Source organism: Palaemon carinicauda, chromosome 2, assembly GCF_036898095.1.
Source record: "Palaemon carinicauda isolate YSFRI2023 chromosome 2, ASM3689809v2, whole genome shotgun sequence".
Classification (NCBI taxonomy): Eukaryota; Metazoa; Arthropoda; class Malacostraca; order Decapoda; family Palaemonidae; genus Palaemon; species Palaemon carinicauda.
This window is the reverse complement of record NC_090726.1, coordinates 68,991,266-69,013,832: the sequence shown is the minus strand read 5'-3', so window position 1 is coordinate 69,013,832 and position 22,567 is coordinate 68,991,266. Positions and strand designations below refer to the sequence as shown.

Below are 22,567 nucleotides of genomic sequence, written 5' to 3'. Positions count from 1 at the left end.
ATCAAGGCTAAATAGAGGGAATGCCAAGGCAGGGGATGAAGGAAGCATATAGGGGTCCTAATATTAGGTTAGGCTAGAAAGAATCACTGACTAGCCTATCCCCTATATGGTCCCTGAAGGCGAAAACATTTGCATCACTGTCAAAAGTATTGTAAAATAATAATGCCACTATCTTCATAACTTAGTCTAGGATCACTAATAAATCATGCATGAACACTTGTATGTAGGCTCCTGGCCTGGGGGCTATAGTAGCCGACTGGAATGAGGTCAATCGATGACCGATAAAAAGCGTCTAAACACGATATAAAAGTTCCTAGCTATGAAGACTAAATAAACTAATGTATTCGATTAGTATATAATGCCGGAAACGTTGTTGTGGCTAACTAAATAAGACATGCATAACAACAACGACGCCATAAAATGGCGGGTCCGGTAGAGGCACAGCTCTGCCACAAAACATCAATTATTTCGAAAAGTAATATTTACTTTACGGCCAGAGCTTAATTAAACAATACTGGAACCTTGTACTCAACTTTCCAGAAGAAGGCGAGGCTGAAGGTAACGACATAGCGAAGATGCAAAGCGATAAAGATAACACAGGGAAAATCCGTCTAAGTAGGGCAGCTACTAAACAAAGGATGAAGACGGGCGTGACGTCATCAGAGCAATGGCGTCCGTTTGTTTACGTCTCGAGTATCAGTAGTAGCCACGAGTGAGATTAGCTGTGGAACGGCTCCCAGCTATTCTCAGTCCTTACACACCGAAGCATTAACTCTGTTCGGGGTGAAGATAGCTATGTGGCACGTTCAGACATGCGTGTCCCCTGTTGTATTACGATGTCTTAAAGGGAAACCTTTGAGATACTCGCTCCAGAAGTTAGAATTCTGTGATAACCTGTGGTTAAATTCTCTGGGAATATCTTAGTAGTCTTATACCCAAGGAAGCTACCAAACAGGAACCTTCCATCAGGACGCCATGGCTTGAGCCCAAAAAAGGCAATTAAAGTCATGAACGGAATATACAGTTGAAGGCGGTACCGAGTAGATCGTGGTGAACGGTTTATCACGTGGGTGACGCTTAACAGGTTATAAAAACATTTTATATAGTTCGGTATTTTCTCTATCCATCCTCTCCCAGAAAACCTTCAAAACGGATTTTGAGCGAAGCGAAAAATCTATTTTTGGGTGAGATAGCCATGGCGTCCTGATGGAAGGTTCCTTTTTGGTAGCTTCCTTGGGTATAAAACTACTAAGATATTCCCAGAGAATTTAACCACAGGTTATCACAGAATTCTAACTTCTGGAGCGAGTATCCCAAAGGTTTCCCTTTAAGACATCGTATATCAACAGGGGACGCATGTCTGAACGCGCCACATAGCTATCTTCACCCCGAACAGAGTTAATGCTTCGGTGTGTAAGGGTTGAGAATAGCTGGGAGCCGCTCCACAGCCAATCTCACTCGTGGCTACTACTGATACTCGAGACGTAAACAAACGGGCGCCATTGCTCAAATGACGTCACGCCCGTCTTCATCCTGAAGCCAGTTGCTTGCCCATCACCATGATACAGTAGAACAGGGTGGGATCTAAAACTGGACGAAGTAGCAGGGAGGGTCCATCAGGACGCCATGGCTATCTCACCCAAAAATAGATTTTTCGCTTCGCTCAAAATCCGTTTTTTGGGCTCAAGCCATGGCGTCCTGATGGAAGAATACCAGAGAATCAATGTATCGTGGTAGATTTTCCCCTAATAGTAAGTGCCAAGGCATTGACAAAACAGCATAGTAATCTTTGATAAAGGACCATAGGGAAGAAGCATCCTGCCCCCCTTGGCAGTGAAGTTCCCATGGGCCATGCCGACGTCAAAGTGGTATTGAAGGGCTATTCATCCTGATAGAAGAACTTGAAGAACTTGGAGATGAAGCCGAATGTTTGGTATTTGTATAGGAACATTCTGAAAATTAGACCAGTGGTGGTTGGGCACTGTGTATTGAGAGTGATGGTTCATCTCCCGGGTATTAAAAGTAAGTATTCGTGTTGGAACCTTACATAATCAGAGTGAATATAAATTAAGAGTTAGCATCTTAATTTCTTCATAACCATAAGGAAAAGGGGGGATAATAAAACTATGACAGGCATGTATTTCATAGTAAGTAGGAGCTGATTGAGACGCACAGGTAATAAAATAGAAATTTTATTTCACAAATGCAGAAATTAAATAATTTACAGCAATAAGTAAAGTTCATTTACAGTAATTATAATGTACATAGTAATAAAGACTTGCTCTTGAATCTGAAAAGGAATTTCAAATTTATTAGTAGGCACTCGTTCTCGAGGAACGCAAGTCTTTGATTAAAAAACACATCATGCTCAGGGCATGCGGCACTTGTGTGACAACTATGACATTTCACCTGGGATAAGAACAGTTATAAAAGCACTAAGTGTTTTCGACATCACTATGAATCGCTCGAGGGTCAACATAGGCACCCGAAGAGTTAGAGTCCCAAGTAACTCACTGTTCTACGCAGAGTTAGGTGCAGGTTTCATAACACTACCTGCGGCTACCACAAAATGTTTGACTTCGTGCACTTGTTTCGCATAATGTTTAAAGAAAACTCGCGAGGACTTCCAACCCGTGAAGTTTTTAAGGCTTTCAAAGTCCATACTCTGAAAGAAATTCAGAGATGATGCCACTTTTCTAGGATCATGACCAGCGGGTGTACTGTTAGGATCCGCTCTGCGAATGAAGTAGGTGATTTTCGCTCTTAATTGTTTCAGTGACAGGTCGCTGCCCGATGTTTCTCCTTTGAAGAGTTGGCCTCCACCAAAGTTTGAAGTTCTGCGAAGATAGACCTTGAGGCTCTCTACTGGACATAGAGAGGCATCCTCCTTCAGGGGGCATATTCTCCAAGGGCCCCATCTTTTGGTGGGTAATTCATTTTTGGCGAGAAACGTCGGATCAGGGGAGAGGGTAACTTCTCCTGTATCGGTAAACAGGATGTGTCCATCCTCTCTTGATAATGCCACTATTTCGCTGACTCGAGCTCCTGAAGCGAGAGTAAAGAGAAATATAACTTTCTGAGTCAGATCCTTGAGAGGGCATGAATCATTGTCCAAGTTGGAGGCGAAATGGAGCACCTTGTCTAGTGACCAGGAGATCGGTTTCGGTGGGGGTGCTGGGCGTAGGCGAGCACATGCTTTCGGTAGTTTGTTGAAGATGTCGCTGGACAGATCAATTTGGAAAGCATATAGAATTGGTCTGGTCAAGGCCGATTTGCAGGTTGATATCGTATTGGCTGCTAATCCCTGTCCATGAAGGTGAATAAAGAAGGACATGCAGAAATCAATCGTGATTTCTTTAGGATTTTTTGTCTTGACGAAGGAGACCCATTTCCTCCAGGATGATTCATATTGCCGTCTTGTGGATTCGGTCTTGTATTCCTCTAGGAAGTCCAGACTTTTCTTCGAGATCCCAAACCTCTTCTTTGCGGCTAGGGAGAGAAAATCATGAGATGAAGGTCCTTGATTTTCGATGATGAAGCGAAGACAGTCGACTTCTGTACTTGTTGAGAGAGAACTGGGCCCGGGAGAGGGATCAGCTTGGGCTGCAGCTCCAGGACCAGGGGGGTACCAGTTGCTCCGAGGCCACTTGGGAGCCACTAGGGCCGCTGTCCCTTTGAAGGTTCTCAGTTTGGAGAGGACTTTCAACAGAAGGTTGGTGGGGGGGAACAGGTAGATCTTGGACCATCTGTTCCAATCCAGTGACATGGCATCCACTGCTTCTGCTTTGGGGTCCTCGTACGGGGCCACATACCGAGGAAGTTGATTGTTGTCGCTCGTTGCAAAGAGATCTATCTGAAGTTCTGGGACTTGGTGAGAGATGAAGGAGAACGATCTTGCGTCTAGAGACCATTCCGACTCTATCGGGTTTGTCCGAGATAGAGCATCCGCTGTCACGTTGCGGAATCCTTGTAGGTGAACTGCAGACAGGTGCCACTTCTTCTTCTCTGCCAGACGGAAGATTGGGAGAAGCACCTGATTTATCTGGGGCGATCTTGAGCCTTGGCGATTGAGACAACGAACTACCACCGAGTTGTCTAGGGTTAGACGGATGTGGATCGAGGGCGGCGGGGATAACTTCTTTAGGGTTAGAAGGACCGCCATGGCCTCCAAGATGTTTATGTGGAACGTCTTGAACAGGGGAGACCAGGTGCCTTGAGCCTGTTTTTGGTGGGAGTGACCTCCCCAACCCTCCAGCGAAGCGTCCGTGTGGATGTTGAGTGATGGAGGAGGGTGTTGGAGAGGAATGGACCTTTTCAGGGCCTTTGCTTCTGACCACGGCTTTAGGAGAAGTCGCAGTCTGTTTGGAAGCCGTCTCTTGAGGTCTCTTCGAGCGATGGATGCCGAACGTCTCCAGACTCCCGCGGCATCCTTTAGCTGTGCGCGAAGCACTGGGTTTGTCACTGAGGCGAACTGTAGAGAGCCTAGAACTCGTTCCTGCTGGCGTCTTGAAATGCGTTTGGATTTCAGCAGTCGCTTCACAGACCCTGCTATTTCCTTCCTTTTCTTCTGGGGGATGGAAAGGCGGTGTGACTGAAGGTTCCAGTGGATTCCCAACCACTGGAACTTCTGAGCTGGAGAGAGGCGAGATTTTTTCTCGTTGATCTTGAATCCCAGGTGTTCTAGGTACTGGGTGACTTTGTTGCAAGATTTTACACAATCTTCGGGCGATGGAGCCCAGACTAGCCAGTCGTCGAGGTAGGCCATCACCTGGACGTTTCGTAGGCGGAGCTGTTGTACTATGGCATCCGCCAGTTTTGTGAAGATCCGAGGGGCCACGTTGAGGCCGAAGGGCATGGCCCGGAAGACGTAGCTTTTCCTTTGGAGTCGAAATCCTAGGTAGGAGGAAGCGTGATGGTTCATTGGAACGTGCCAGTAGGCATCCGCCAGGTCTATGGAGACCGTGTAGGAACCTCGAGGCAGAAGGGTCCTTATCTGTTGAAGAGTCAGCATCTTGAACTTGTCGTTCGCTATGAACTTGTTGAGGGGGGATAAGTCCAGAATGACTCTGAGTTTGTCTGAGTCTTTCTTGGGGACACAAAACAGTCTCCCTTGGAACCTGGTGGACTTTACCTTCCTTATCACCTTCTTGTTCAAGAGATCTAGGACATATTCTTCCAGAAGAGGGGTTGATTGTTGGAAGAATTGCTGGAAGATTGGGGGTGGTTGAGTCCAACTCCAGCCTAGACCCTTCTTGACGATGCTGTGTGCCCAGGGATCGAAGGTCCAACGATCCTGGAATTGGCGGAGTCTTCCTCCCACCGGAAGCACTTCATTGCTTCTGGTGTCCCGAGGGCTTGCTGCCTCGGCCGCTAGCTCCCTTTCCTCCTCTGCCTCTGGAGGGACGGCGAGAAGCGTCTTTGCTTGCACCTCTGTATGAGCCTCTACCTTTGGGACGAAAGGTAGTTGACTGTTGCTCGAAAGCAGGGGTGAAGACCGGTGACTGTGACAACACCGGTTGGGGGACCAATTGAAAGGTCTGTTGGGGTTGGGCAACCACTTGGGAGGTAGCGGGTCCCGGAAACTGACGTCTTTGTTGACGTTGCTGGGGTTTCTGTTTTTGGGATTTCCTCTTAGGTTGAGGTCCGTCGTCCTGAGAGGGTTTCCTTTTCCTGGACATGCCCCACTTGTGGAGAAGGTTCCTATTCTCCGTGGCGGCTCTGTCGGTGATTTCCTTCACGAGGTCAGAAGGAAAGAGGTGTTTACCCCAGATGTTGGAGGAAATCAGCCTCCGGGGTTCGTGTTTCACGGTGGCACCTGCAAACACGAATTCACGACAGGCTCTCCGAGCCTTTATGAAGTGGTACAAGTCCTTCATCACGGTCATCAGGTGGGATTTGGAGAGTACCATGTAGTGGTCTGGTACTCTGGTGTCACAGGCCATAATTTCAAGTTGGACTTGATGAGATAAGGATGCTGCGAGCCTCTCCTTCGTATCTTGTTCCCGACGAAGGAGGTGATCGTTGAGCTTAGGGAGGTCTTCATTAAACTGACGTCTGGCGACGTCAGGATCTAGCTTTCCCACGACGAAAGTATGCTGGACATCCTTCCAGTGTCGAGCGTCAGGGGGAGTTACTATGGAGAAGGGTCTGCACTCCTCCAGTGCAGGGCAGGCTTTCCCCTCTTCCGCAGCTTTAAGGCACGCAGCTAAGGCCTTTTCCAGGAATGGAAGAATCGCACTTTCAGGTGCGACATAAGTAGGGTGCTTCTTGCTCAGGGCCGGAAGCTTAGAGCAGGTAAAGCCCCTACTCTTGAATGTGGTGGCTAGCATAGCCTGGGCCTTTGCGAGATCGAACACTATCTCTTCCTTCGGTTCGGTCTCTTCCTTCGAGGCAGGTTCAGAACGCAGACGGACGTAACAGTCCGGGTAGGCCTCAAAGTTTGGGAAGAACTCCACGTCTTCCAAGGGGACCGTGCCGATCTTATCGCTGACGAAGATCCTGCCGGTCGCGATAACCATATGCTCAGCATACCTCCACGGGTTGGCATGTGAGCAAGCGGGGAGATCCTTAACCGAAATCCTCTTCGGTTCTCTGGATCCCATCATGGACCTGATGAACTCCTGATTCTCCTTCAACCTGTCGTCCATGACGGCTCTAATCAGTCGGATCATTTCTTGAGTGGAAGAAGAGGGATCCGGGGTCGAGGAGGTAGACAGAATAGACACTTCCGTCGGTGTAGGAGTAGGAGCGGGGATGGAAGGAGGAGCGACCTCTTGCTCCGACTCGGCGTATTCCACCTTGTCTTCGTCATCTTCGGCTCCTTGAGCCATAAGCGTCTTCTCCGTGTCTTCCGAGACATCCGACATCTGTTCGTCATCTTCGGAATCCAGGCGGCACTCATGCATGGACTGAGCCATGACAACATCAGGTTCCACTGTAAGTTGGACAATGGGAATCACGTCTTTGGGTACCACTGAATCAGGGGAGGTTTAGGGAACAGGAGTGACCTCAATTCTTCGGTGGCCAGGTAAGGTCCGGTGGCATTTTTCTGGAAGCCACGCACCCACTTGCGTAGCTTTTCACGAGAAATGTCTCTGACCTCCGCTGAGGGAGGGTTATGGAAGGCTTCAACTAGGTGAGCCTGGCAGACCGTACAGTTCAGTGGATTCCAAAACTTCAGATCCCCTTTCTTGTCGGCACAAGGGGCGTGAGTCCTGCAAGCCGTATGCCCGTAAAACTGTGGGCGTTTCACAGCGCAGAAGGCGAAGTCACACTTCATCTGCTCCTCCTGTGGAAGAAAGAGAAAATGAGTATGGGGGAGTCATAAGAATGGCTCTTAAACTAAGTTAATATTAATTATTAATTTTAACTTAATGAAGGGTGTGATGCATAGAGATTGAAATAGTAAAGGAGAACATACTCCATGCATCTCGCCCGGCTCGTTACCGTAAGCTTTGTCCTTGGATAATCCGAGAGACCGAAGGCACCGGATAGTATTCCTTAGAGTTCCATAGGGCAATGGAATTCCGTGGAAAAACCAAGGGTAAGATTGGGACCGAGATCATTCGGTCCCAAACTAGGGGCTAGAGGGCCTCCTTTTAAGGTAACTGCTTCCGGCAACCAGCTGTGCTAAGATGCACGCAGCATGCTGGAATTTAGAAGAATGCAAAGAGACAGCATGATCCCTAACAGAACAGTACCAAGGTATTGATCTTAATAGTGGAAACAGCCCATCTGTTTGCGGTATAGGGCTATCAGTATCATATGATAGCTAGAAGAAGGGGGTGCAAGTATTCTTGACGCCTCCGGAGGTTTCCGGCAAGCCGCCGGCATGCCGGAGGTCGCTCCGACAGAGTTTCTGGCATTAAGACAGACAATATGTAAGTCAAGGGTATACCAGGGTGGCGGCCGCCGGTACAACGGCGGCACGCCGGCAGGGGAGCGGCGGCTCCGGCAGTCGGAGGATGCCGGTTTGGTGACTGGGACAATGTTATAGCGGAACCGGGTTGCTGGCAATAGATGCCGGCACTCCGGCGGCCGACCGGCGAGCGGACGACAAGCTAGGAGGGAGGAGAGCCGCCGGTAGGAGCCGGCGGCAGTCGGCAGTCCCCCGGCACACAGGGGGCTGTCGGCAAGGGTAGGGAGAGTCACCAAGGTAGGAGGCGGGTATCGCCGACAGTGGAGGCGGCAAGAGACCAGCACCCGGATAGTGAGAGAGACAGGGGGGGGGGAGGGATGCAGGAAGTTCAGTCATGGACTCCGGACATCCCCCCCCCTGAGAGGGTGTACCCATGATAGAGACAGGCTCTTTCATCCAGGAGCAGGGGTCATTGAGGACCGGGAGCTAGGTAGCCCAAGGGAGGGCTAGGGGACACCCAAAGAGGGGAGCCCCCCATATGCAGAACACATCTAGAGACTAACCCCATAGGACACTATGAAGGGTATATGTACCAGAGCGGACTGCACAGGGAAGCTCGGGTAGCCCTACTACTCCACCCTAAGGAGGAGTTGTAGGACAGGGGACAGATGGGTATAGACTAACCTAAGCATAGGCTAGGCTATACAAGAGATAGGTGGGGAGGGGAGTAGAGAGAAGTCTTCCAAGGAAGGGTTTCTGTACCAGAGCGGCCACTAGGGAAAGGGAGGACACTCCCTAACCTAAGATCAGGCAGACCGGCTGAAACGGTGCATGGGTACAGTTTCAGCAGGGAACAGAGAAACCTTCCTAACCTAACCTAGATCAGGGCTAATAGTCCTGAACTAGGAAAGGTAGAAGACATATCGCTATCGCAGGATAGTCATAGACTAATCCTAGCCATAGAGGTAGGGCTAGCCTAACCTCACTCTCGGACGCAACCCTAAGGGGGGTTCATTCCCATAGGGAGGACTGAGAGGCGATAAATACTCCATTAGACACTTGATCCCTTTACTCAGAAAGGGAATCAAGGCTAATTAGAGGGAATGCCAAGGCAGGGGATGAAGGAAGCATATAGGGGTCCTACAAGTAGGTTAGGTTAGAAAGAGACACTAACTAACCTATCCCCTATATGGTCCCTGAAGGCGAAAAAACATTGCATCACGGTCGAAAGTATTGTAAAATAATGCCACTATCTTCATAACTTAGCCTAGGATCACTAATAAAATCATGCATGAACACTTATGTACAGGCGCTCTGGCCTGGGGGCTATAGTAGCCGACTGGTATGAGGTCAATCGATGACCGATAAAAAGCGTCTAAACACGATATAAAAGTTCCTAGCTATGAAGACTAAATAAACTAATGTATTCGATTAGTAAATAAGGCCGGAAGCGTTGTTGTGGCTAACTAAATAAGGCATGCATAACAACAACGACGCCATAAAATGGCGGGTCCGGTAGAGGCACAGCTCTGCCACAAAACAGCAATTATCTCGGAAAGTAATATTTACTTTACGGCCAGAGCTTAACTAAACAATACTGGAACCTTGTACTCAACTTTCCAGAAGATGGTGAGGCTGAAGGTAGCGACATAACGTAGATGCAAATCGATAAATGAAGCACAGGGAAAATCCGTCTAAGTAGGGCAGCTACTAAACAAAGGATGAAGACGGGCGTGACGTCATTTGAGCAATGGCGCCCGTTTGTTTACGTCTCGAGTATCAGTAGTAGCCACGAGTGAGATTGGCTGTGGAGCGGCTCCCAGCTATTCTCAACCCTTACACACCGAAGCATTAACTCTGTTCGGGGTGAAGATAGCTATGTGGCGCGTTCAGACATGCGTCCCCTGTTGATATACGATGTCTTAAAGGGAAACCTTTGGGATACTCGCTCCAGAAGTTAGAATTCTGTGATAACCTGTGGTTAAATTCTCTGGGAATATCTTAGTAGTTTTATACCCAAGGAAGCTACCAAAAAGGAACCTTCCATCAGGACGCCATGGCTTGAGCCCAAAAATGTGAATTATCGGAATGTGTGCAGATCTTGGCAGTGCGATAACTAGTTAGCAATTGAGAATGAAAAAAAAAAAAATAAAAAGCCCGATTGACGAATGACGATGCTGATGAAGAGGATATCGAATACCGATTTTTCCCTAATTGATTTTTTCTATGTTCTGTCTAATCCAATGTACAGTACATTCTTATGTAAAGGGCGAACCCCAACATTTCTTGATGCTGCTACACTTTAATTATAGATATTTTACCACCTATTTATAATCTTTATTTATAATAACATCTTTAGTAAAAGCTCTTCAATATCACTTTCAGGAGTAAATGCGTTTATGATCGACGATGAAACGTAAAAAAAAAAACGTTTTCCTTTTAAGAAGGCGTTTTTTTTAGGAAAATAAAAACAACACGAAACAAAATTGCTCATATTTCATATATTTTGATTTTCTAAGGATAAATAAAACATTAATTATAACATTATTATTACATAGTACCTGGTAAGATATCTTTTGCCGCAAAAGTTAACCTATAGACAGATGTTAAAATTGGTTAGCGAGTTCGTTATGATCGGCGATGGAACGTACTAAACAAAGTAATGGGTTTGGTTGTGGTGACATGTTTGGCAGTAGCATGATATAAAATAGTCTTTATTTTGATGGTTTTTAATTTAAAGTTTAATGAATAAGGATTTTTCACCATAATCACAACGTAAGTATAAAAATTAATTAGTACAAATATGGAATATTATACATATAGGTGTTGGACAGTTAGGCTAGGCCTAGCGACAAGTTCACACAACAGATGGGCAAACCTTAACATTTTTCATCCAAAACTAGTCTTAAAATGTTTGAACAGAAATCTTTCTCTCACATTCTCCCCCCCCCCCTTCTCAGACATCGGGGGAACCATCACCCCCCCCCCAATACAATTAAGAAAACAATAGATTTCCTACGCTTCGCGGTGCTTGACTCGCGGATTTAGAATGCTCCTCGCAAATACAGGAAAATTAATTTTTAAAAACTATCGATCGCGTAATTGAGGAATCGCGTAATTAGAACACGTGTAATTCGGGACCCTACTGTACTTCGTTCGGGAAGAGGTCTTTACCTCAGATGTTAGAAGATATCAGCTTCCTGGGTTCATGTTTCACTATTGCAGCAGCGAACACGAACTCTCTACAAGCTCTCCTGGCTTTCATGAAAGCATACAGGTCCTTTACTAGGGTGGCCATATGCATTTGGCCAGGACCATGAGCATGTCTGGGGTACTTCGTTGGCCTGCACACATCTCTATGCAGTTTTGTAGGGATAACGATGCCGCAAGGCTCTCCTTCGTCTCTTGTTCCTTGCACAAGAGAAAGTCAGAAAGTTTAGGGAGGTTCTCGCTAAACTGTCGTCCAGTGATGTCTGCGTCTAGTTTCCCTACTGAGAAAGTTAGGTGGACTTCCTTCCATTCCTTCTCTTGCATGGGCAAGGCTAACGATAGAGGCCTGCATTCATCTAGTGCAGGGCATGGTTTGCCTGCCTCCACTGCCTTGGCAACAGATTTAAATGCCTTCAACGTAAAGGGGAAGGCCATTGAAGCAGGAGCAAGAAAGGTAGTGTGTTTCTTGCTCAAGACGGATACTTTCGAAACTGAATAGCCCGCCTTTCTCAGGCTAATTGACAAGAGAGCCTGTGCCTTATCGTGGTCAAGAATCATGACCTTCTTCGGTTCCGTCTCATCTTTTGGCATTGGTTAATGCTTCAGTCAAATGAAGCAATCAGGGTAAGCGTTGAAGCTTGGCCAAAACTGGATGTCGTCTAAGGGGATGGCTCCCATCTTCTCTGAGATGTAGAGTTTGCCGTTCGTTATCGGCATAAACTCCGCATACCTCCAGGGATTGGTTTTGGAGCAGGTCGGGAGGTCTTGGACTCTGGGTCGCTCGTATGACCCTCGGGAGGCGATAAGTGGAGCTTTACAGAGCTCTCTCGAATTTAGCTTCCCTTGCTTCGCCTCGTTTGCGAATGTTCTCCATTAAATCCGTAAGATGGGCCAGTGCCTGGCTCATGTTGTCCAATGGAGTGCCGCAACCCTTGACTCCGTTATCTTGGGGTCGTCGAAACCTTCGGTCACCAAGGTCCGTCAGATATTGCAGACTTGGGGGTCCCAATATTGCAGGGATTCGGTAATGATGGTGCAGGGGGCATGAGACCTGGACACTTTGTGACCGTGGAAGTCCCAACTCCTAAGGTTGCAGAAGATCGCATCGCATTTCATCTGGGGTTCCTCCTGTAAAGAAAGGAAAATAAAATGAGTACTGTATGTGATTGTTTATCTCACATGATGAACAGATATGCAAATATTTTAATCATTATAGCCTAGGATAGTAAGCTAGAAAGAAATTGGGAAGGACACATACTTGTGTATCCCTTCCAGCTGTAACCTCCCCCCAATATTAAAGATATAGAGTTTCCTTTATCAGGGCAACTCAAAAGAGAAGGGTTCTAACTTTTAGGGATAGAAAAAGTGTACACTGCCACTGACCCTTCTTAATATTTAATATTGTGGGGTAAGTATTAACTGATTTCCAATCAGAGTATTGAAGGAATTCTATTTTTTCAATATACGATTGGTCTCAGCATACAAGAATACACAAGGTATGTTGGAAATAACTACTATATAATAAATACTATAGTTTTCTGTTTGCAGTATATACTATACTGCAAAAATACTGGCTACTGTATAATCATATATTGTACTGTAGTTTAGAAAGACACATACTTGTGTATCCCTCCTAGCCAATTGCTGTGACCTCCCGTTCCAATATTAAAACTATAGAGTTTCCTGATCAGGGAAAACTCAAAAGAGAAGGGTTCTAACCTCTAGGGATAGAAAAGTGTACAACCACTGACCCCTCTAAACTATTTAATATTGTGGGGTAAGTAATTAACTGATTTCTAATCAGAGTATTGAAGGAATTCTATTCTTTCAATATAGGATTGGTCTCAGCAAAAGACTGCAAGGATACACAAAATATGTTAAAAAATAACTACTGTATAATGTATACAATAGTTCTCTATATGCAGAATATGCTATACTGCAAATATACTGGCTACTGTATAATCATACACTGTAGTTCAGCCGGCATGTTGCCAGCAGGGCTAGCACCTGGCGGCACAGCCCGGCCGGCATGTTGCCGGCTGGGTAGTACCTGGCGTTCTGGTCCAGTCAGCATGCCGCCGACCGAGTAAGTACCTGACGGCACCGCCCCAGCTGACTTGCTGCCAGCTGGGTTAGTTCCTGGCGGCACTAGCTGACAGAGAGAGAAAAAGCATGGAGTGAAGGGCTGCCTTATTAAAATGTATGTTTGCAATAAATAAGGGTGTAAGTATATAACCTTATTGCCTTCCTCCAGAATGAGGGTTCAAATGGAAGGGGAGAATGCATCATTCAGGCTTCCATCTAGCCGCAAGATCCGTCGCCGGCATTGCCGGTTTCAGGAATGTGGATGGCAGTTCAAGGGAGCACTGAGGAACCTTCAGCAGCAGAAGGGTCTCCCACCGGCAGCCGTCATAGCGGCACAACCCTCCCGGAGCCTTGTGTCCATAAGGGAAAGACTGAGTGACTAAACAGCTGCTTATGTAGGAGCCCGGCCGGCACCTCAACCCACCCGGCAAGCTGTGAGGTTGCAGACAACGGCCACAGGATATCAATGGCTAAGTCATCGCTAAAGGACAGAGAGGGGAAGGGAAAAGGGTCCTGTATCAAGTGTAGAAGAAGACGGCAGGATTGCCGCCACTTCCACAAAAGAGTGAAACAATGTTTCAGTATCGGCGCCATCCTAGGCGGCAGAAGAATAACTAGTCTTCAGCCTAAGGTCTGCCGAATTTATCGAGTGTAGAAGAAGGCTGCAGGATTCCCGCCGCCTCCACACGAGAGAGAAACAATGTTTCAGTACTATTCTTCAGTCTAGGGTCTGCCGACACAGGACTAGTCTTCTAGACCTCAGGGGAGAAGGTGGCAGTAACATACTACCACTTCAGGTGCGGCCTAGGGAGGATTAGCCTTCTATGCCGGCAGCTGTAAGCTGGAAGGGGAGTGACTACTCACCCTGCTGCTCTGCCGCCGGCAGAAAGACTGAATACTCTGAGGTTCTGTCGAAAACCAAAGCCGGGTTCTTGCCGGCAAAGGTGGGAGACAGAAAACCCTAGCCTATTCAAGCCGGAGTGGACTACTCTGTGGCAAGTCCAAATAGAGTATAGATAAGTATCGAGTTATATACAGTGAACCCTCGCTACTTCGCGGTTCGACAATCGCGGATTCACCACTTCGCGGGGTTTTCCCATAACCCATATATATATACATATCGCGGATTTTCCGGAAAATTCGAAAATACCGCGAAATCTGAAGACAACCAAATACGATATTTTGTTACCTGTAATTCCATTAATACTGTAATTAGTAATATCTGCTCTTACTGATTGTTCATTGCATTACATATGATATATAATTCAGCACAGAAAGAAATAAAACACGAAAAGAGAATGTGATCATACGATAATTCAGTACGTAGTAAAATTAAATCGAACATGAAACGCAAATCAGATGCAGTCATACCATATTAGAATGGTGTGTACTGTAATGGATGTGCTTCTTTTCCATGAATCTTTTGTATGTATACGTACGTAGTACAGTACTGCATCCAATAATATTCTTTGTTGCAAAAATCACATTTCGAATACTGTAAGCGTACGAGAGAGAGAGAGAGAGAGAGAGAGAGAGAGAGAGAGGCGTAAAATAGTGTACGTAAATTTTTATTATTATTGTTATTATTATTATTATTGTTGTTGTTGTTAATAAAATTATTATTGTTATTATTATTATCATTATTATTATTATTATTACTGTACAGTATTATTATCATTATTTATTATTATTACGGTATTGTACTTAATCTACGTACGTTCATTATGCGCGGGGCATCTTCTATGAGTAACCAACGCATCATAGTACTGTAAGACGGGTTGTGATTGGTTCAAGCGCTGATAGATGACGAATCAGAACTCAAGTTTTGTTATCTAGCCTGTGATTGGTGTTTTGCCCGCATCTTCTACCCGCAGCATCAAAGTTCTCGCGGGGCTGGATCGTTCACTTTCTCTTTCCGCGTATTGCTGAGTAGACGTTCTTAAGTTTGTGAAGTTTAATCTGTGCTGTGTGCGACTGTTTTAAGTTGAACTTTTTGTTGAACTTTCTGTTAAATCCTACTGTACAATGCCTCCCAAGCGTTCTGCTTCTAGTAAGGCTGGTAGTGAGCCTAAACGCCACCGAAGGATGATGACGATAGCTGAGAAGGTTACGCTTCTCGACATGTTAAAAGATGGTAGAAGTTACGCGGCCGCCGGCCGCCATTTTGGCATCAACGAATCCACCGTTCGCTATATCAAAAAGGACGAGGCGAACATTAGAAAGACTGCTGCAATCACCTTTAGCAGATCAGCGAAGCGAGTCGTTACAACGCGTAATAAAACGATCGTACGCATGGAAGGTGCTTTAGCTGTGTGGATTGCCGACTGCCGGAAGAAGAACATAGCGTTGGATACGAACACCATCCAAACAAAGGCTTTGAGCTTATATGAGAATTTTGCTGCAAAGGAACCTAAAGACGACGACGGCAACCATGCTGAAGATGATGATGATGCAGATGATCCTCAACCAGGGACATCCACTGATTCCCAGCCTCAGAAACGTTTTTCCGCAAGCAAAGGATGGTTCGCGAAGTTTCAGAAACGCTTCGCCCTGAAAAGCGTTTCCCTGCATGGGGAGTCTGCTTCCGCTGACACTGCCGCTGCTGAAACTTACGTGAACCAGACGTTCAAGAATATTATCGCCGAAGGTGGATACAAGCCGGAACAAGTCTTTAATATGGATGAGACTGGCTTGTTTTGGAAGAGAATGCCGTCGCGAACTTTCCTGTTCAAAGAGGAAGCCAAAGCCTCTGGCTTTAAGGCATTCAAGGATCGCGTTACCCTCGTAATGTGTGGCAATGCTGCTGGATTTTTGTTAAAGCCGGGGCTTATTTATAAGTCGAAAAATCCTCGCGCTTTGAAAAATAAAAATAAGAATCTCCTTCCCGTGTACTGGATGCATAATCAAAAAGCATGGATTACGAAGATGCTGACCTCCAACTGGTTCCACCAGTGTTTCATCCCGCAAGTCCATGAATATCTCTTAGAGAAGGGCTTGCCATTCAAGATCCTTCTCCTTATGGATAACGCTGGTGGACACGCAACTGACCTGTCGCGTGAGGGCGTTCAGGTTGAGTTCCTGCCACCCAACACCACGTCATTAATTCAACCGATGGACCAGGGGGTTATCAGGGCGTTCAAGGCCCTCTACACGAAGAATACCTTGACGGACCTCGTTGCGTGTGTGGATGCTGCCCAAGATGACGAGGATGAAGATTTCAACTTGAAGGCGTACTGGCAGCAGTACACCATAGCCACGTGCCTGCAGAATATTCAAAAGGCACTTCAAGAAATGAAACCTGCAACCGTGAATGCGAGCTGGAAGAAGCTGTGGCCCGATATTGTTTACGACGACAAGGGATTTACTCCGTCGGAAATCCAACACTATGCAATACGGAAATCTGTGCAGTTGGCTGCCATAATTGGAGGTGACAGGTTTGGCGACATGACGACTGAAGACGTCGACGAGTTGTTGGACTGCCATTCCCAGCCCCTAACTGACGCAGACCTCGAAGACCTGACGAAATCGGCAAGTGAGGAAGAGAGTGAGGGTACCCAGGAAGAGACCCAAGAAAATGTCGAAGAAACGGGCTTAACATTAGAACGGCTTGCCAAGTTCTGCAACCATATCAAGGAGGCGAAAGAAATGTTACAAGAGTGGGACGAGGATATGGTTCGCTCGATGCAATTCTCCAATAAGGTCGATGACATCATGACTCCCTACAGGATGCTCTTGGATCGAAAAAAGAAGCAGCGGCAACAACTTCCGATCACAATGTTCTTCCAGCCTCGCAAAAAAGAGCCAGTTCCTCCTGCTAGTACGCCTTCGGAAGAAATTGAAGAAGTTTCCCAGGAAGAAGTTGAAGAGGTGTCCCAGGAAAAGACACCTCCGTCTGAAGAGACGTAAAATACTATCATTGACTGCACAGTAGAACACATCATCAGCTTCATCATCATCATTTCTACTGTGCAGCAAATTCATCGCCATCACCATTCAAGTTTTTCTTCAACTTCTTTCGTGGTGAGTACAGTAACAATCTTTATTTTTTACTTTAACCTGTTTTATAGTTTAGTAATGTACGTACTGTATGCATTAAGTTAAAGGGAAGGTTTTAAAAGTCTACATGTTGTAACCTATCATATTTTTTTTGTTTAAAATTTACATTTACGTACGTAAAACAATCTCTCTCTCTCTCTCTCTCTCTCTCTCTCTCTCTCTCTCTCTCTCTCTCTCTCTCTCTCTCTCTCTCTCAAATTGTTTTCCTGCTTTGCTACGTACAAGTACTGTATAATTTATATTTGTAAGGTAACATATTTTGTAAATGCTTTTACTGTAAATACTGTATGTACTGTATCATTATTTATCACTATCATCATGCGCGTTAAATGCCTTGTTTGTTCTGAGCGTGGTTGTTTACTGAGCGTACACGCCGTCGTTTCAGGCGGCGTCATAAAGAAAAAGATTTCATTTGGAAGTCCTAAGAAAAATACGTAAACTAAAACATTGGTAATAAAAAAATCAACATACAGTACTGTATAATCAATATAATCGATGCAAAAACTAACCTATACATATATGTGTACACTAAATGAGTTTGTTTCTTCATTATGATCAGAGATGAACGTAAACAAAACATTGGTTGCCATTTTTTATCGTGCTTTTTAGGTGTTTAGGAAACGCATGATATAAAATCGCCTTTAATATTTGTGCCTGTTTTAGTTTAGGGTGCTGTAGTACATGCATTAAGTGTTCTGTACGTACATTAAAGGGTGGTTTGTTAACAGTACTACGTACAAGGGAAGGTTTTAAAAGTCCGAATATACATGTTAAATAAATAGGTAAATATGATGTCACTACTTCGCGGATTTTCACCTATCGCGCCCGCGTCTGGAACCTATCTACCGCGATAAACGAGGGTTCACTGTAATTCTAGGAGATGTACTATCTCCCGTTGAATCAATAAAACGATACACAAAGGTAAATGGGGATAATGTCTGAAAGTATACCACAGTGCCTAGTCTAGGTAGCCTAGCGCGAGACGAGACTCGGTTACCTAAATCACTGAAACTCTAACGTATACGATAGACCAAAAGAAGAGGAAATTATGCATAAAATATATATCTTTACTAGTATAATTGTGCCTAAATAGCTTTCATAATTTATTAATGCTATTACAACCGGGAAAGTCGTTCTGCTAACTAAATAGCACATGCATAATGAACGACAGCGCCCATGGCACCTCCGGTAACAGGCCTAGCTCCTTAACACAAAAATTTACTCTAATTTCACTGTGAAGCAGGAGCTAAAAATTATACACTGTAAAGAATAAATACGCAACTTTCCAAAGGAAAAAGAAGCTGGAGATTGCATAATAAATCCTCACAAAAATGATCAAAACGTTAGATCGACAGGGAACACCACCGTACGAAATCGCTACCAAAATAGGAATGAGCGCCATCTAGATACTCAATAGTAGTACAGGAGGAAGGGTAACCTTGATAACGGCTCCCCTTCTATTTTTTCCACTCTTCCCCCTCGAAACGAAAACGCTATTCGGGGTGAAGATTGCTATGTGTCGTATCAAGATATAAGTCCCCTGATTTATGCGATATCCTTAAGAGAAAATTTAAGGATATTTGCACCAGGAGTTAGAATTCTGGAGTCCTAAAGGTAAATTCTTTGGGAATATCACTGTAGCCAAATATCCCTTAGATAGCTACCTATAGGAACCTTCCATCAGGAAGACATTGCGTGAGCCCAAAAAACAATGTTGAAATAGATTTGTCTGTGACATCAAAGCCTTTCTTAAACAAATTCTTTGTGTATAGTTTCTTGAAGTTTTAAATAACCTGTTGGTCCATGGGCTGGAGGAGTGGCATGGTATTGGGCGAGAGATAGAGGACCTTGATGAATTTATATTCATTCAGGATGTCATCTTCAAGACCAGGAGGGTGACCAGGGGCATTGTCTAGGATGAAAAGACATTTCAACGGCAGGTTTTTCTCCAAAAAATACTTCTAGAATGCCGGATCAAAGCACAGATTCACCCAGTCTCTGAAAGAAAGAATGTCTCGTAACCCAAGCCTTTGAATTTGCGCGCGACATGACTTGAAGTTTTTCCTTCAAGATCTTGTGGGTCTTGAAAGCATGTGGGTTTTCAGATTGGTATACCAACAGATCCTTGATCTTGCAGTAACTGCTGGCTAAAGTCAATCGATCCTTCATGGGTTCATAGCCCGGCAGTTTCTCCTCTGCCGTGATGAATGTCCTTCTGGGTATCTTCTTCCAAAAAAGGCCAGTTTCATCAGAATTGAAGACTTGTTGGGCGATGTAACCTTTTGCTGCAACAAGCGAGGCAAAACGTTCAACGTACTCCTCCGCGGCTTTCACGTCGGAACTCGCAACTTTCCCATGCCTCACAACCCAGTTTGCTTTTCAAAGTTATTAAACCAGTCAGGACTGGCTTTGAAGGTCTCCACTGGCGTCGATGTCTCCCCACTCTCAGCTGCTTCCCTTTGTTTCAAGTCTTCACAGATTGCGCTGGCCTTTTCATAGATGATCGTCTCGGTCACCCTACCTCCTGCCAACTGTTTTTGTTTTATCCAAAGCAACAGAAGCCTTTCCATCTTGTACTTTACATTAGTCCGTAGTTTCGAAAGGATAGTTAGGCCTTTGGAAGGCTTTGTGCTCTTGATAGCATCCTTCTCTTTGAGGATGGTATCTATTGCGGATGTACTCCTCTCGTAATGGTGGGCGTACCACGACTCATGTTTTTCGATAACATTAACATTACGCTTCATCTCTATCGTCATCATGGGCTTTTTCTTATCACTGCCCTGGTTTCCACTCGCTTGCTTTGGACCCATGACTTATCAAGTGGATTGTCCACAAATTAACGTTAAAACTATTTGAATAATGCAAATAGTATAGGCGATGCTCGGAGATGTGTTCAGTCGTCAGAGATAACGTGAATTGAACGAGCGATGCAGGCCTCGAGAGCAGCTCCCATGTACTATAAACTAAACAAAATATTACATTGAACATTAAGAAATATCACTAGAACAAGAAGTGAGCGACCACTAGTGGGAAACGAGTCAAACTGGTGGAGCTATGTCCCAACAAGAGAAACAATAATATGAAAATTGCTCAAAATGATAATACAGTCAGCCCGAGCTTCATATAAGTTTATGCTTCGCGATTTCACTTATATGCGACACAGATATCCGCAATTCCTATTAAATAAAAAATCAAATATTTGCGATAAAAAATCTTATGGCACGATAATTTCAAATAGCCCTCACTCCTTTACATCTCTCTCCACCCAGCTTGTTCCAGCTCTCGCTGTACACTGTACATCCATTTACCAAGGCAAAAAATTACAACTATATTTGAAATAAACCGGATTTTGATTGAACTGGTGTTTCACTTAACTGTATCCAATAATAAAGCATGTAATATTCACATTTGAGTATTGTACTTGTAAATAAAAACAAAGCGAATTATAATCTTTTCCATTGTTTATATTAATACTTTCAAATTCAGCTGATCAATAAGTGCTACCAAAGGATATTTCATATTCCCCCCAAAAAAAAATTATTAATAAAGATATTAATGTTCTTGATTTATAAAATAAGCTGTATTTCTGTTTAAGAAAGCATAAAAATAAAACAATTTGTGAGTTTTAATAATTCTTACATGACATATTCGGCCTTTCGTCAAACATACCATCTACCGCCATCTCCGGGCAAAAATGTAAACAATCCCAGTTTTCCAAAACAAATGTTTTTGGTGATGGAAGTTGTAATACTGTAAAGATAAAATTAATCATTATTTCTATTTTACTTAAACATGCAACTATAGTATATGATTATACTAAGCATATTATATGGTAAGTCAATCCTTCAAAACTACTCTGTAAGTAGAAAATATCGTACAATGATTGAATTAAAAGCAAAATAGCTGTTTTTTGTTATTTTGGTTGTATGTTTGCTCAATGATTATAACATTACTAACGATACTTTTATCATTATCTTTTGATTTTCTAACCCAGTGAAGTACAAGATGGGATAAATATTATTACCCGCTTACTGTAAATGTGAAATTACTGCGCAAGAGACGACCATCAGGAATTGTGCCATGTTTCATGATTGCTGGGTAAAAGTTTGTACGAAAATGGTTAGTGTTTGTTGTATAAGATATAAACACTTAAGTAACCTTAAATTGTATACATATTGTGCAGTACAGAATTACAGTAAAGTTGTTTATTGTAAATGTAGGCTGTGCGGCGAGTCAAGTCGTCTGAACAAAAAAAGGCGAGCACTTACAGTACAGGTAAGCTTTACTGCAGTGATAGTAATATATACAGTAATATGTACTACAGTATCAGCAAGTGTTATACAGTATTACTAGATAGGAACAACTATACTGTGATAGAAACAAAGTAAAAACAATATTAGGCAATACTTGGTGTGTTAATTATCCGAGCGTATGCAATAATAGTGTTGTTAGATTAGATTAGGAGTATCCCATCTTATGGAATTAAGCAATTGCAAACTCGCGCCTCACTCTGTTACCTAACCTTCGCGAAGAGTGGGGCCCGACTGTATTACTCACCAATCATTCAATAAAAAGTCTTGAAACATAGCTATATCATTCCAGCAAGAAAAGGAGAAAATACAAACCCCATAATCCAAAATAAGAGGAAAATACACTGATAAACACAAAGTGACTTACTGAGTCTGGGTAAGATGAAGCATGTCCATGCCAGATACTTATGCTTTATTCTTACACTAGTTCATCTTACCTCAGGGAACAAGGGTCCTTGTACTGAATGAGGAAAAATTCTTAGAAATATTTGAGTTTTATAGTAATGAACCTTCCTCTTCACATACAATTATCCCTTAACTTCCATATGAGAGAGAGAGAGAGAGAGAGAGAGAGAGAGAGAGAGAGAGAGAGAGAGAGAGAGAGAGAGAGATTCAAGTTTTTATAGTAATGAACCTTCCTCTCCTCATACAATTACCCCTTAATTTCCAAATGAGAGAGAGAGAGAGAGAGAGAGAGAGAGAGAGAGAGAGAGAGAGAGAGAGAGAGAGAGAGAGAGAGAGAGAGAGAGAGAGATACCCATATAAAAGTATAATAGTTACCTTTCAGTCTCAAAGCAGAAAATTTTCCCTCTGTATCAATGAAGACAGATTCTCCTGCCAGTCCGCCCAAAGTAGTCGGTAACTGAACCGAAATACAGGCTTGCAAGCTGAAATAAATAATACATCCATTGAGTTGCATTTTCTTTATTGTAACACTAATGAAGTTCCACTCTTAGAGCATGATCAAAACAAACTTCAGCATGTCAAGTAGTTATCCTGTAGTATAGTATACATATTATGATGTCAATTCTTCATAACAGTGACATTC

At 44.2% G+C, this 22,567-nt stretch overlaps 1 protein-coding gene across 2 annotated transcripts in view; it reads right to left on the bottom strand.

Annotated features, from left to right (window-relative positions):
* Positions 1 to 22,567, bottom strand: part of LOC137625779 (DNA repair protein RAD51 homolog 3-like) — a 487,355-nt gene that overhangs the window by 246,598 nt on the left and 218,190 nt on the right. For both annotated transcript variants that reach the window (XM_068356670.1, XM_068356676.1), the window contains exon 5: positions 22,300 to 22,406. In XM_068356670.1, coding sequence (XP_068212771.1) covers positions 22,300 to 22,406 — 107 coding nt within the window. The remainder of the gene's footprint in view (positions 1 to 22,299; positions 22,407 to 22,567) is intronic.